At 38.7% G+C, this 17,196-nt stretch overlaps 1 protein-coding gene across 1 annotated transcript in view; it reads right to left on the bottom strand.

The window, feature by feature from the left end:
- Window positions 1-17,196, bottom strand: part of LOC102793018 (metabotropic glutamate receptor 4-like) — a 183,435-nt gene that overhangs the window by 131,868 nt on the left and 34,371 nt on the right. The window contains exon 2 of the mRNA XM_006782858.2: window positions 14,527-15,582. Coding sequence (XP_006782921.1) covers window positions 14,527-15,096 — 570 coding nt within the window. The 5' untranslated portion in view covers window positions 15,097-15,582. The remainder of the gene's footprint in view (window positions 1-14,526; window positions 15,583-17,196) is intronic.

Genomic DNA, 17,196 nt, shown 5'->3' with positions numbered 1-17,196 from the left:
GGCACTCTCCTTTAAATAACAATTAATTGCCTTTTTTGTTTGGCACAGTTATGTTTAACCTAAAAACCTCTGTCAGGGAGTTAATACTCTAACTCCTTTGGTGTCGGGGTGTTTGTTTGTTGGTCTGTTTTTGTGTTTTGAGTTTTTTGAGTCTATAGATGCGTATCCTCGTATCCTCCGTGTATCCTCCTACTCAAATGTTTTTCAAGGCTGCATCAACTCTTACTATCTATTGTTAGACTACAGGCTTTAGTCAGCATGTAAAATGTTAAAGTTCGTGACAGTACATTTAGAAAGAGACTCAAGAAGTATGGCTTGTTTGGATGGGTTGCCATAAGAAAGCCACTTTTCTATAAAAAAAAAAAAAAAAAAGCATGGCAGCAAAGTTGCATTGGGATAGAGATCTGGAACAAAATCCTTTGGACAGATGAGACCAAAGTGGAGATGTTTGGTGGAAGCCAAACACACGCAGTTCAGCACCAACCTTATACCAGCTGTCAGCCACAGTGGTGGAGGGTTGATGAACTTCTTGGGAGCCAGAGAACCTGGACACTTTGCACTCACTGAGTCAACCATGAACTCATCTGTATACAAAACGTAATCTAGAGTAAAATGTGAGGCCATCTCTCCACCAGCTAAAAGTGGCTGAAACTGGGTCATGGATCAGGACAGTGATCCCAGTCCCACCAGCAAATCTATAATAAAAATGGATGAAAAAGAGAAGAATCAAGCTGTTATAAAGACCCAGTCAAATTTCAGGCCTCAACAAGAGTGTAATGCTGTGACAAGACAGCTGTGCATAAATGCCCACAAATCTCCTTCCTCTTTTCTACTAGTAGCTACTCTGCTCAGCTCAACTCAACTTTTTAGGGTTTTCTATTATGTGGTAGCACCTGGTACCAGGTACATGAGTCATAAAAGCAGCTCCTTCACAAAAATCAAAAATGTCAGTTCTGAAACCCAGCAATGAGGGAAATGGCAGCACAAAAATCAATGCTGTGGTTCCCGAATAAGACAAAAGGTATGCCATTGTATCAACGTCCTCCATTACTGTGTTGCGTTTGTGTCGCATACAAATTACATCATGGGACTTTTCGGCTACATTGCAATAACAACCCCACACACATCGAGGATGTACTCAACTGTAATTAAAAATGACCGAGACAGGTCAGAGTTGAGCTGACCCAAGACAAGTAGATACTAGTGGAAAAGCGGCATCAATAAACCGAAGCAATGTTGCAATGAAGAGTGGGCCAAAGTTCCTCCACAACAACGTGAGAGACTGATAAAGTCATACAGAAAATGATTACTTCAAGATACTGCTGGTTAAAGGTGGTTCTACAAGCTCCTGAATCCTGAGGTGAACTTAGTATTTTTAAGGGTTTGCACAGACTGTGTTTGCTTGCTTTTATATAACCTAAGTTCAAAAAGATAGAAAGACATTGGCAATTCTTCTGTTTAATTAACCTACTTTCTTCTACATCATCATCATTAAGGACACTTCCAGATCACTTTACCTTCATGAATTCAGTAAGGGTTTCCAGTAAAAGACATGCAACAGTGGCTTAAGTCCGAATAATGGATAAATTAGTTCAGGGCACTTGCGTGTTTAATACAGTTATTGATACTATGTGCCAATATAACCCTAATACTGCAGTATCAATATTTTGTCTCAACATTACTATCCAGCATTTACAAAATTTACAAATAACAGAATATAACTCCCCCGACCCCACCACACACACACACGCACGCGCACACACACACACACCAAACTACAAATAATAATACCAAATAAACACTAACAGCTATTTTATTCAGCAGATATTAACTTTAACAGTAATGGCTGTTACTGCTGGAGATATCGTGATGTGCAGAGCTTTCACATTTTTATTCCTAATTATAAATTCCATTAAAATTCAAATGTTCAATCTGTAATGACTCCAGTAGGGTGCATTCATAAGTTGTCTTTTATATTTGATATGCCATTTCCCTTTATATAAACTAAACAAGTTCTTTTATTAACAAGAACTTAAAAAGAGGAACTTAATGAGCTGTGAGCAAGTAACCATTACAAAAATAAATAAATAAACAAATGAAAATTAGCAAATACATACAAGATTTTTTTTTTTTATTATTTGGCTCCACAAATGGAAAAATTGTGTACGAAAGGTAAGATTTGAATATGCAACTGCAAATGGTAACAGTGCCACTAGATGAAATGTCACTAAATGCTGATAATCACACTTATGAAGCCAAACATATTTGAAGTTTGGACACTTATTCAGAGCTCTGTTGGCTTGCTACTGAAATGAAGCAGCAAAGAAGTTAAAGAGTTAAATGTCAGTTTAGGATGAGACTATATGGGTGCCATAAGACCAACAATTTTAAATATGTTATTTTTGCTGTACTAGTAAGTAGTTTTTTGTTTTTTTAAAAAAGCAATTGCATAAATCAAGCATTCTGCCATTTTCTATTCTAGCATTTTCTTGTCCTTTCTTTTTCTTTTTTAGGAAACCTTCATCAGTGGATTCTGTGAACTGAAAACTTGCTTTCTGCTAATGGTACATTGAATTGTGAGGGAACAGAGACAATTTTCAAGCTGTTTGTTTTCATGTTTGTGCAAAGACATATGGCTATTATAAGAGAATCTTCATATAACCAAATAGAAATATGCAAACAAACAGCCTGTGAAATACATATGTACTCGTGCTCAAACACAGCCACCCGCAGACACACACACACACACACACACAGAAACACAATTGTTGTTGGCATGTAAAGAACACTGGCAGATGGTAGAAGGTCTGGATCTTGATTCTAGATGGACGTTTATCAACTCTTGAAGATACAGAAATTATGTTACGGCTGATTTGCATTGAGAATGAGTTGCTTGTATTTGGCGACATGAGATCAGAGTCATGGCAAAATATAATTATAGTGTAAAACAATATGATTATACAAGATAACACAACATCTAGTTCCCCGAAACCCTACAGAGCCGGCAAACACCTGCCGTAAATAATTTGTGTTTAATGCAGGAAAAACAAGCTGTTAAAGGGAAATACAACATACGATAACGAATGGTAATAAGGAGTATAATCAATTGCTGCTGCTGATTTAAAAGTTATTTAAATCACTTCTCTGAGAAATTTAATCTATACTAATATAAAATGTATGTCTCATGGCCTTGTGCATCTTTAAAACTTCTTTTTTTTTTTAAGATGATGAATGAGTCACCATGAATCAATGCAATGCTTACTCACAGAGAAGCAAAGCAACACAAGCAAGAAATCAGGCAGTAAAAAAAGATTGCACTCAAGAAAACAGAACGCTAAGACCTGAATCTGAAAATATTTTGTGCAACATTTTTGCATGGAGACTGCATGTCATAAAACCACATCATCATTTGTTGTATAGTATTTTTTAGATTACATTAACATCATATATTTAAAATTTATCTTTATTTTGGCTTGTCTGTCATGTTCAGGGTAAACCAGCTTGTTTAATTTATCAAGGAAATGATCAAAAAACCAAAATCACACTAGCAAATATCAGAAGTAATATCAGAAGGAGAAGAGAAGCAGAGCTCCAAATGCAGCTCAGTTAGAGAGTCTCTACTGCGTTGTGCCATAATCTACTGCCAGGCTAGTTCGTCTTTGTCTCTGCTTAGAACATCACTGTGCATGCGTTGCTTTTATTGTATAGTCCAGTGTGTGCGTAAAGCCTGTCCAGTACAGTGACAAGTAAGATGAGGATAAAATGTCTCAAGCTGACAATTACTGTACTCCATTCTGTAAAAACCTTTCAAATACACATTAAAATAACAGGGGGAAATATCTATCAGATTTGCATTGGAGAAAAATACAGGGGCCCACAGGGCAACCTACCCTACACCATTTGTTTTTGTTAAAACTTCAATATAATTTCTAATATAGTACTATATGGATAAAAGTATTGGCAATCACCTCTAGGGTTCCGTTCTGCCATGATGGGCCATCTGTGTCTTATCGCCAGAGAGATTGATCTCTCCTCTTCAAATTCTTAATGTTTGAATTCAGATGTTTTAAGTCTAGTTGCCTCCTAGGAGTTTCTATGGCCAAGCAGCTCCTGTAGTGTAACACGTAGGTGGCCTTGCATTACTTCCCATATAATGTAAATAAACACAGCTTCATTTTGCATGTGTTCCATTTTTATTCGGAATATTTGCCTCTTTCTTTTGAGTCTCGCGTCACACAAAGTAATCTTTTCCCATTTTAATCTTTTCTCTGATTCTACATCCTTTGAACTCAGTAATTAAACTATACACAAGCAGATTTAAAAGAGGACACTTTTTTTTTTTTAAATGCTTTATTCAGCATTTTCAGCCAGTTATTTGAGGTTATATTTCTTTCATTTAAGGGAACACAAACAAAAACATCTACATAAGACTTGGATGTGAATAAAGAACAAGTGTTTTCTTATGGTATCAAACTACCCTCTAGCTTCATACAGCTTACAAGACCTGCAGAAAATGATTCTTTGTCGGATCTGTGAAATCTGGGCCATTCAGTGAAAGACTAAAATTTTGGGGGGTCTGATTTAGGATTGGACCAAATCAGGACAAAAAAATATATATATATATCCACAAAATGCCCCTGTCATGTTGAGCCAGACAGAGCCTTGCACTGTAGGTGCAGGCAGAGGCTGCATGAGCAGAATTAAATTACATGCATGATGCCGAAGCCTCTCTGGCAGTCAAAGCACAATGTGTTTCCAAGTCAAATAACATCTGGCTGACCAAAATCAAAAATTGAGACAGAACAATACAGTTACTATATGTATATTACATATAAAAGAATGGAGAAGAAAGTGATGGCCTCATAGGTCAGCATTTTGTTAATGGAGTAGTTGGATGACAGAGAGAAAAAAGAGGGATAGGGATGGAAAAAAGCATAGGAAAATAGAGAAAATGGAAAAATACCACCTGTGAGAAGGTAGCAGGATTATTGTCTGCAGTTTCTGCAATGACTTACAGTACTTGGGCCAAAATGGCTCACATTTTGAAATAATAATGTAACAAAGCCCTATACAATCTTTCCATCTGTGCTGTGCCATCCCCTTGAATCTCTTTAAATTGATGTGTTCAGGTTTCTGTCTAATTAAAAATGTAATTTATTGTCCTTGGAACTATCCCCCTCCCCACCATCCATCCATCCATTCGCTTCCGCTTATCCTTTTTCAGGGTCACGGGGGGCGCTGGAGCCTATCCCAGCTGTCATAGGGCGAGAGGCGGGGTAAACCCTAGACAGGTCGCCAGTCTGTCGCAGGGCTAACACATAGGGACAGACAACCATTCACACTCACATTCATTCGCACATTCACACCTAGTGACAATTTGGATTATCCAATTAACCTATCCCCACAAGCTGCATGTCTTTGGACGGTGGGAGGAAGCCGGAGTACCCGGAGAGAACCCACGCAAACACGGGGAGAACATGCAAACTCCACACAGAAAGACCCCGGCCTGATGGTGGAATTGAACTCAGGACCTTCTTGCTGTGCGGCAACAGTGCTAACCACCGTGCCGCCCACCCCCCACCCACCACATATATAAGGTAAAAAGTATTTTTTGTTGTCAATAACATCCAACAGAACATAAAATCAAACTTGCCTCTGCAAATGCTAAAACTCTGATTTTTTGTCTGACTTAAGTCTAAACATGTCACTTTCTTGCATGAACTGAAGTACATGCACAGCAATGAAGCAGTTGGTGCAAACAATCATGTTGTCACTGGCTCACTGAATGAGTGGGCTTGGTCGAAGTGAGATGCTTCAATGAGCTGATACTAGTAAATCTTGATTTAGCTGTCATCCCCCAAATGAGCTGCTAAATCAATTTTGGCACAGGGCCGTCATTGTGCTGTGTCACTGGAAGGTTTATAGGGGAATAAAAACCATCAGAACAAGGTGAGACGAAGCATGAAATTTCATGACCCATTTTTTTCCCCCCATGTTTTAAGAGTTCGCTGCAAGGGCTACAACAGGGTCAAAATTCAAAGAAATGTATCAGATACCGAATGATTGATGACCGTATCCAGTGTCATTAAAAGTGTGAGCAATCACACTGATAAAATGAAATAAATAGGATAACCAATTTCATCCAGACAGTGATAAAACATGATGTACAGAAAATGAATAACGTGTATTATAAAATGAAACTATTCGTGTTTTAATTCAAGGCCTGTCAGTTTTTTATAAGTGCAGAAATACATGGACTGAAATATATTACAGTGCTGAAGGTTTTGGATTTTTTCCTACCGCTAATGTAATTCTGTCTGGGTACAAAATCTAAATTAACACCAAAAGTATGCATTTAAATTTGGAGATTTGATTAAATTTTCTATAGAAGCTCTACTCGGGTTATTGCTTCATTCCAAATGAATACAAGCCCAACGGCAGAAAGATAAAAAGCTGCTCAAATAATGTGTTTTGAAAAGCTGGCAAAGACTGGGAGGATTTTACAGGAAATCATTTTAAACTTAATGTCCAACAAAGTGTCTGTGTTATCCCACCACCACCCCGCCCTTTCTTTCAGTGTTTAATTATGCTGTGTATTTAAAAAAATAAAAATAAAAAGTTACAAATCCCAGAGAAAACACTACTGATGAACTGCCTAATTTGAAATCCAGGCTTTTGTTTTGTGACTCAGGACTGGGCAGTGGATCAAACCTTATGCTTAATTAAAATTTTGAAGATAAAATGATTATTGCACCGTATTAATTTAAGCAATGATGCTCTCTTTTTGTTTTCTTTCTTTCTTTCTTGCAGAGGTCACCCAAAATGCTCAAACCTTACAGTTTAGTTCAGCTTGAGCCAAGATGAGGAAAAGAGGGCACCCACAGAACTCTGTATTGGAGCCATCAGTCTTTTATTCATAGACCTGTGTGGATCAGTAGTTGCCATTTAAAGACAGGCTTCACGCTTGAAAATACCCTCTAATCTGGGCCTTATTCCAACCCAGATGAACATACATCTTCCACCACTTCTGTTTCATTGGTTTTCAATTGAATTATATTTAACGGTCAAAGACAATGTAGGTTTGAAAATACAGTTCAAAAATAAAAGTTTCTCCCAACATCGAGACGCAGCTTCACTGTCCACCACCTCAGTGTCATTTTAGGAACAAGGTGAATCTAGAATTTGAATACAATAACTGCTTTTTGATACTTTTTTACTGATTCTGAGAGCATAAATCATACACAGCATAAAAGACGAGCATAACTTCCGGTTCTGACAAGTAAAGCCAGTGCGTAAGTTCCTTAAACTTGTTTTTTTTTTTTTTTTTTTTAGAAGGCCACTAGGAGGCGATAGCTATGGTTGCTAAAATGGCCCACTTGACCTCTGCAAACACCGTTTATGTCCTCAGTGCGCAGCTCGGTGTGCGTTTGGATCCCTCATCATCGTCACATCTGGTTTAGAATGTAACGATAGCATCAAGATGATGAGTGCAAAAAATCTTGAAGCTTCAGAACAGCACTTCACAAACCAGTGAGGGATGTCACGGATTTTGTATTTAGCAGTCATACTACAACAATCAAAACAAATTTTCTAAAAAAGTAAAATAAATTAAGGCATTTTTTATTGCAACAATAATCTAATATTGTAGGCATTAATATATTATTTCTGGTTTAAGATCTTTTTTTTTTCTTGTATAAGTTTAAACAAAATAATGTAGGTCCCAATCAAATTTTTCATTTCATTTGCACATGCTCTCTTTCTAACCAAAGAGAAAAAAAAAAAGGAAACAAATGACCATACCAGCATAACATTAACAGATTTTGCCAAACTGGTCCGAAGCCAAAATGAGCTCAGGAGCAAAGGATCAACTGGGGGGAAATAAGCATTAACTTGCTAAAAGAGGCTACAACAAAGCAGATGGTGAACACCACTGGGAGAAAGGGGTGTGGTGGAGCTTTGACCACATAACAGCTGCAGAATGTATCAGCTCGCTCATTCAGGGAACCACGATAGAGACAGTCAGCTAATGATAGCTGCCACCCTCTTCGTGGTTTCTTTTGTGACTAGGTTTCAACATGGACATACTCTGAATGAGACTGACACCGATAGCTTTTACCTTACAAGCCACCACATAATTGTAGCTTCACTATAAGTGATATTTTTTCTCCTAAGTGCACAAGTACACACTCAGAAATGAGTCATGGTAGCCAAAGAAGCCAGTAAAAAGCAAACATTAGCAGCATCAGACAAATTTGATTTTTAAAGTATGGCTTTTATTCTCCTTCAAAAACACCACCCACTCTGTATTTTTATAAAACAAAAATAAGCTAGAATCACTACTTAAATTTGAGATATATTGGTTTACTTTTTAGGATCACAGGCTCTACATAGTAACTGACAGCATTTTTTTATCTGATCTGCCTAACAGCATAGATCTTCTTATTCACATGCTTTTTTATTAGCAATGATTCATGTGTATATGATTAGCAATCATCCACCATAAATCATGGAAAATATTAATAATATTTGGTGTTCTTTCCTTCCAATCTCCTCAAAACTAATAAAAATTATTTGCTTTACTTTTGAGTTTTTAAAGCATTTAATCTGTGAAGGTGCGGCCTAACAAGATTCACTAAAAGGTCAGAAGTACTTACTGTCCTAATGCCTTATTTTGTGCTTCTTGTTTTTTTGTTTTTTTTCCTGAGACCTTTACAGTTTAGAACATGCTCCCACAATGTGGAGTTGCATAAACACAGGTCAGTTTTTATGTTTCCAATACGAAACTTTAAAAAGAAAAGAAAAAAACATTAGGGCGTGAACTAAATTTCAGAGATAATGCAACATTGAGTGGGATGCTGAAGTGAAGGCTTGTGTTTTCTTGCATGAAAAATCCTTAACTTCTACTTTTCTTCCTCAAAATGGATATATTTTTTTTACTCTTTTTACTCTTCTCTGAACCCTTTTACTGCTGAAACTAACCATTAAGTGAATGTGAGATGCTTTGTCCAGCCAGCACTAAACTGCAACAAAAAGCCAGCAAAATGCTTTCCAGTGAGCATTAAAGGCTTGAAGGCTCTGAGCGTCTTATTCCTGGGTCAATGTGTCTCTGTTTTGCTACTCATGTGTACCACAGATCAGATCAAATGAAATCAAATGAAATTTAGAAAACTACTTTGTTTTCACTGAACGAGAGCCAAGCTTCTGCTGTGGTTGAATTTAAAATAATATCCCTGTCAGTACCTCCCGCTGATTGGGAAGGACAGACCTGGTAGTGTAATCTGTGACATGAGTCAACACATTATGAACACATCTGCTGCGTAAATGAATAATGCAATCATCTGACATGGCTTTTCTGTGATCACAAATGATCTTTTTCCCCAAATGCTTGTCAAAGCAGCTCCCTCTTTTGTGAAATGCACGAAAATCTTCTTGAGCTGCAGCTCCTGGTCCCCATGTACCGTTACATAAGGTTCAAGTAAAATATTCATCAGCTTCTCTGGACCACATCTGTATGCAGCTGAGTGCTGAGGAAACACTTTTTAGAAAACCTGCTAACTACACCAGGGTGGCTGCTGCTGCCTTTAAAGTGGTTTGTGTGCAAATGCGCATGATTACTTTTGTACGAGACTGTTTCTTTGTGTGAAGGATTTATATAGCTGGTATTTGAGTGCTGCAATTTTGCGCATGGTTTATGCATGTAGATATGCACACAGATGCATAAGCATGTCTACAAGTTGGTTTTAACTTCACTAGCATGCTGAGTTGGTAGTTGTGTACATACTTTGCCTTCTTTTAAATCAAGCATTTATGCCTAGCAACAAAGCTAGTAGATACAATCTTCCCTGAACTCCTTCTACTTATTATTTTTATAATAAGTAAACTTTTTTTTTCCTTTGGGGGAAGTGTGTGTGTGTGGGGGCAAGGAGGAAGTTAAAACTTTCTGAGGCCATCAGCAGCTCCATCAGGGCCAGAAGAACGTGCAAGGCATTTGGCTGACCTATGGATCCCTGGGAAGCTATAACTCAAAGTCTTGGCCTAAATGACCACACACTGCTCTGCATTAAAAGTTTGCTGTTAAATTGTGTAACTGTAACAGTTCAGTTCAGTTTTTATGGAGTGTTGCAACAGTCTTTGATTGATTTATCACTGTGTCGGTATGTGTTTGATTTTCAGAAGAGCGATTAAAAAGTGATAGTATTGAAGATGGACTGGCTTACTGTCAGTTTAGTGCTGCTTTCTCACCCTCCATCCATCTGCATATAAAAAAGCAGAAGAGGGGGATGCATTGCTTATATGCATTGAGGATAAAGAGATAGGAGATCAGAGACATTCAGATTAAATATGCAAGGACAACGCTTACATGCATTAATGAAGAAGCAATGAGCACTGTGCTAATGACGAAGGATTTGAGGCTCCCATGCGAGAAAGGGATCAGGAACGCACTGCAGGAGATGCTCATTACTGTGGCCCACACCGACTCTTACCTGTGCGAGTGCACATATAGGCATACTTTATGAGATGAAGACAGAGAGAAATGCAAAGTTCATGCACAGGGTTCTGTGTGCTAGAGTATATTTTCTACTGGTGTGTACTGAACATATCCGTACGGAGATGCACAAACCTATACACAGACTTTAACAAAAACATTTACACACATTGAAACATATAAAAGAATGCACGAGACCTTGGCGTGTGTGAGGAAGTGCGTGTGTGCCATCACACTGGGTTCACACTGATTAATGCTGGGGGCCTCGAGGAGGAGGATACATCCCGTGTGGTTTGTAACACTCTGGAATCAGGGAGCTTATCAAATAACACAGACTCCAGGCTGTTGCTGTGGAGTATTAGATTAACTAATACATAAATAAGCATAAAAAACAAAATAAAAGCCTCATATCCATCTCAGCAAAATCTAGAGCTGTAGCTAAATCTAAGCATTCCAGGTCATTTGCATTGATTTTATTTAGTGATGTGAATACTACTTTTCATTTTACATATTTTTGATTTTTAAAATTACTCAACCTATCTGGAAGTATGAGTGGTGCTATAGTATTAATGGCTTCTGTCCAGATACACTGCAGTGCAGCACACCTACACACCAGCTACCCCACACCAAACTCCTACAGTATATATCACCTTTCATGCTTTACTTCACATCTCACTTTTTTTTTTTTTGGCTTCACTCACATCGCCTGTAAAATGAACACATTTTCACAGGCAATAAAATAAAAAAAGAAACATGTCCTAATCATACTCCAGTTATAACAAAAAAATAAATAAATAAATCACACAGCGGAGCATCTCTCCTGCATACAGCTGGCGAATGACATCACACTGGAAGGTAGCAGATAAAGCATTGAGTCTGGTCTGGTTCAGTGGTTGTCTAGGATTTGGTACTGGTGATGAGAACATTGATTGGTTGATCAAGGGGGAAAAAAGTAGTATAGAAACACATTGTACATCATGCTCTTTTGGTTTTCATTTACATCATCCAACAATGCAGCTAATGATTATTTTTCATTTCATTCATTCACATCCATCAGCCAATTATTTCCTAAATTATGTCGCAAATAGTAAAAATGCCCCCGGAGTTTCCCAGAGCCCAAGGTAACAACTTCAAATTGCCTCCCCTCCGACCCTCAAAACTACACTCCAGAACCTGAGATACTGAATTCATACATCAAATAAGACAAAGAAGAGTAGCAAAATAAAACAAAGCAAAAATACATGAATTAACAAAGCTTTGAATTAAGCATTTGGCTTAAAAATTACAAATAACTAATCATTAATAAACTAATGAATGAAAGAAAAATGAACATATGGTAGGCTGATCAACTCTTTTTATTTCACCAACACCCTTTGATATTTTCATGACATTTAGAATGCTTTCAGAAATATAAATGATTGTTTATTGGCCCCAAATGTATTCTGCAGCAGCACAATGACCCCAAACATAAAGCCAAAGTCATTAAGAACCATCTTCAGCGTAAAGAAGAACATGAAGTACTGGAAGTGATGGTATGGCCCCCACAGAGCCCTGATTTCTACATCATAGAGTGTGTCTGGGATTAGATGAAGAAAGAAGGATGTGAGGAAGCCCACATCCACAGAAGATCTGTGGTTAGTTCTCCAAGATGTTTGGAACAACTGACCAGCCGAGTTGCTTCAAAAACTGTCTGCAAGTGTACCTAGAAGAACTGATGCTGTTTTAAAGGCAAAATATGGTCACACCAAATATTGATTTGATTTAGATTTCTCTTTTGTTCATTCACTGCATTTTGTTGATTGATGAAAATAAATGATTAACACTTCCATTTTTAAAAGCATTCTTTGTTTACAGCATTTTTTCCCCTCACCTGCCTAAAACTTTTGCACAGTACTGTATGTAAGCGTGCAGTGTTTAATAAAGAGCTGAAACAAAAGCAACTTGGTTGCCAGTACAGAAACGTGCACGAGATAAAGGGTCTCAGTTAGCTGGTTGGCAGCATACAGTGTATAAAAAAAGATGGAAGTAGCCACTGTTACATCCCATAATATTCTGGACTCCACAGTTTGAAGCATTAGTATTAGCATTTTGGTTTCCACCATGTTGATTTTCTGGAGCCCGAGGTTGCCATGTTTGGACAAGAGGATAGACTGCTAAGTTACAAACTAACGCTAAGCTGCCAAAAATTCCACAGGTGCAGCACACCTGACTTACAGTGCTGTCTGTAAAGTAATTACATCTCTAATCCAAGTGATGTCAACCACACAAAGACTGTCTGTCACCCACATTAGAGGAAGCACAACCTAGTAGACAGCAATTGGCTGCAGGTGCCACCACATCTGTCAAATGAAGCAGCCATGCTGCAAACTTAACGTGCACTTTAACCAGTATCCAAATGAACATCCATCCATCCATTCGCTTCCGCTTATCCTTTTCAGGGTCGCGGGGGGCGCTGGAGCCTATCCCAGCTGTCATGGGGCGAGAGGCGGGGTACACCCTGGACAGGTCGCCAGTCTGTCGCAGGGCCAACACACAGGGACAGACAACCATTCGCACTCACATTCACTCGCACATTCACACCTAGTGACAATTTAGATTATCCAATTAACCTATTCCCACAAACTGCATGTCTTTGGACAAATGAACATGTTATTTAAAAAAGTAAAATTATATATAGTTGTTATGAAAAGGTACAATATCCATAAACATGCTTTTTACCACGTTTAAAAGAGGAGTCTATGGGGACTGACTGGCTTTTGTGGCCACTCTAGGAAGAGGAGTTTTTGACACTTTGTATTAGCTTCACTTTTCAGCCTCGGAGGCAGCTGCTAGGACTCTTATATATAACAGAAGTTTAAATAAAAAGGCTGGTTTCAAAATATACTTGGGCAGCCCTCAATATACCCACGTGTCCTACCCGAGTAAAATCTATGTGTAGCCTGCTGTGCTTTCATCTGGTGTTGTGTACAGTGATACAGCACTGAAAAAATGTCCAGCAGTGTGCTTCGAGTTGAATCTGCAGCTCCTCATCTAGCATTTTAGATACTGACGTTTTAAAAGAATTGATGACAGTAAACACCTGTTCTGTTGAAGTGTCCTTGGGCAAACACTGAATCAGCTGAAAGAATGTTTTTGAGTGTGATTGAGTTCCCCTTTGACCTTGCAGCATAAGCAAGAAAAGGACAGTCATAGACACAAATTTCCATGCAAAATCAAGGTGAAACTAAAATCTGGAGTCAGGGTCTTGTATAAATAATAAAATATTTTTTTAGCCCCAAGTTTGTGTGAGGAAAAGTTCCTGGTTTTAATTATCACTGAATTTAAATCAGCCACTACCTCATCTCACTGAAAGTGATTTGTCTAATATTTAGCAAAAAGGTGTAATTACCCATGAAACCTTTTCAAACATGACAGTACTTTTAAAAAACTAATTCTTTTTAGTCAAAAAAGGTTTGTTATTTTTGTAGTGAGCCAAGCGTTAAATAGCAATCATGCCTTTGGTAAAGTGAAAAAGAACTATTATGACTGCCATGGCTGACTGCTGTGATAATAAAATCTGTATTGAATAATTTATCAAATATCCAAATGTCCACGAAGAGAACATATTTTTTCTGTAGTGTAAACAAATGTAAACACTATTGTGATCAAGGGAAAGGCTATAGGCCAAAAGTGAAATCAAATCCTATTAATCACTTTTGTATTGTGACAGGCAATACCTCTCACTGCTTAGCAACCAGCTCCTCCAGGGCACCAGCCGGGATGAGATTTACCCAGGCATCTCCTCACTGAAGTTATGAAATTGGTCTTTGTGTGGCAGCAGATATCGAACACTTATTGTTCTCTCACATTGTTCAGCGGCTTGTACTGTTTTCCATCCGGTGTTATTAATTATTCAAACAAATACAGTGTCTACGTGCATCACTGAAGCAAAAGCATATGTATTTTTCAGGCTAATACATCATTTGGAATCGCTTCCATCCTATTTTTTGTGAAATTCGCACATCCCAACAAACCAAGCTAATAAGTAATGATAATCTTACCTTAAACAGGCGTAATATATTGGCCACCATGATGGAAACAGAGCTGGAGGAGGCTCCAATAACACCTACAACCCTCTCAGGTTTGGTGATAATGGGCGCCCCCCCACCGAGACATTTGACATCTGTGCCGTCCTTCTCGATCAGAGCCTGCACGAAGGTGAGAGACTGCTCCAAGGCGTGAGTGTCCCTTGAGCAGGTGTCCAGGATTCGTGCTCCCAGTGTGATGTTGGGCAGTAGATTATTGTCATTATTGATGCGGTCAAGGGCAAAGAGCATGGCCTCCAGTCTATGTATGCCCTTCTCCTTCTTCAGCTCCCCACACGGCTTTCCATCGTGCCCTCTGGCGTGTACTGGGAAGAGCCCACCTAAGGAGATATCCCCATCAATGCGAATAGAGTTCAAATGTGTGTGTCCTGGCCCTTTGGGTTTGGCCGCCTGAGCGGGCTTAAGGGAGGTGTAAAGAAGCAGCAGCAGCAGCAACAGAGGAGGAATCAGGCCGTTTCTTTGAGAGCCGGTCCGTTCCGGTCTACACACCAGGGGTTGAAACATGACCACGGCCCAAGCACACATCCACAGTGTACAACCAAACCCAGCAATTGGAAAACAGCAAAAGCCAGGTATTACTTTATGATGGCCAGAGGGTTAATTGCAGTACCTCTTGAAGCAGTTGGCACTGAAAAGGCTTGCTCTCATGCCTCTCCTTTCTCCCAGGCATTCAATTAAAGTAGAATATGAGCTTGGCTCTTTCACAGGATGTAATCCTGTTCTCGTCTCCTCCCTCACTCTCTCACTCCATCTTCTGACCACAGTGGTGGGCAGCTGCTCTTGTGTTTGCTGTTATTCACAGACATGCCTATGGAGATCTTTCACTTGGGGCATTAAAAAGAACAAAGGTGAACGATAAGCTTTCTTTCTGTCTCTCCTTCCCTCTCTCTGTGTCTGTTTCCTCTCCACCTCAATCAGAAGTTTTTAATCTCCCCTGTTCCCCTGGGCAGGGATTTGGTATATGTCAGAGCCCTCAGGCCTGCTTAGGTCCACAGTCTTCAGAGTGAATTCCTGAAAGATGAAAAAGAGTAGAGAAGTGAGACATAGCACAGAGAAAACAGGGGCAAAAAAGCACAGGGATTTGTATTGGTCTAAGATTTTTAATACTTTTTTCTTATTTTTTCTCTCAACCTTTTTACTGCAGTATTATTATGCGGAAATGAAGAGACAGTTCTGGCCCAGAACTAATTTCTTTCTCTCACACAGCCTGCCTCCGTTTACCATTCTGCTTTCAGTGGGTTGCCATGGACTCTCAAGGTTGAGAAGTCTGCGAGTCTGATCCCACATGCTTCATTTTCACCTATCAACCATGTCAGCAACACATTCAGCCACAATCACAATGCTGTGACATTCTCAGACTGTCATATTTCCCATTTCTCTGTCAATTTTCCATCAAATTGACAAATTGAAAAAGTACTGACATTTTTATGGTTCCACTAACATAAGACTGCGCTGACAGCATTGGTGGTAGTAATGAGGCTGCTGGTCTGTGGCAGCACTTTGCTCAGAAATTAGTATTTATCAGTCTATCAGCATTTCCACCATGTTATATACGTCTTCAAATCTTATCATTAAAAATACAAGAGTTTAAAGACACGTCCAAGGGGCTGAATAAGCTTCTCATATAGAAGATTTCCCTTTGTGCCAAAAGAACCACTTCAGCATTACCTGGATATTTCTGCTTACAACAGGCAAAACCAACTCCATATAGATTCAGTATAATATAACAAAATTCATATGTGGGTATAAGTATTTCTAAGCAACAGGTTTATGGGCTGAGTTTGAAACTAACTATGAAGAGCCACTTTTATGTCCAACATCTTTCTTAAATGAGACAATGGATGTTGAATATGGAGCTGTCAGGGAGAAGGAAAACACAAGGACCACAGAGACGATTGATGGATAGAGTAAAACAGAATATACGGAAGGCTGCTGTGACAGAGGAGGATGTTAGGGATAGGGTGAGACGGAGGCATGTCATCTGCTGTGGTGAGCAGCCAAAAGAGGAAGATGGTCTACTTTAAAGGGGAACAATGTCATATTTCTTTTTACGTCTATGTGCACAGCTAGGTGTCAGGTATATCTGCTCACACTGACATCATATAGATAGCTATAGATTAAAAAGAAGAGGGGAAAAAATTGCTAAGCAGAACATTTAGAGCAGTCAACCAAAAACATGTAGAAACGGCACTCTGAGTCATTAAAACCTTATTTTCTTGTTATATCAAACTGCATTTGTTTTTTGTTTTGCTGCTATGAGTGCTGTTAGATGATGTTACAAGATTATTTGCAAATTCAGGTGTCGTAAACAAGCTCATTGGTTACATTTTAATTTAAATTTGAAGACAGATTTTTAATGTCTAAGTTGATTCCTGTGACGCACATCTAGTCATCACTACCCTGCACTATTATTTCTGCCCTCCTCCTTTTTCTGCCTGAGATAAGAAGTACACACATGCCCGACCAGTGTTGGTCAAGTTACTTGAAAAAAGTAATCAGTAATTAATTACTGATTACTTCCCCAAAAAAGTAATCCCGTTACTTTACTGATTACTTATTTTCAAAAGTAATTAATTACTTAGTTACTTAGTTACTTAGTTACTTTTTAAAAACATGATTTACAAC

The sequence above is a fragment of the Neolamprologus brichardi genome, chromosome 5, assembly GCF_056152115.1.
Source record: "Neolamprologus brichardi isolate AB-2024 chromosome 5, ASM5615211v1, whole genome shotgun sequence".
Taxonomy (NCBI): Eukaryota; Metazoa; Chordata; class Actinopteri; order Cichliformes; family Cichlidae; genus Neolamprologus; species Neolamprologus brichardi.
The sequence above is the reverse complement of the archived record's forward strand: the minus strand, read 5'-3'. Positions and strand labels throughout refer to the sequence as shown.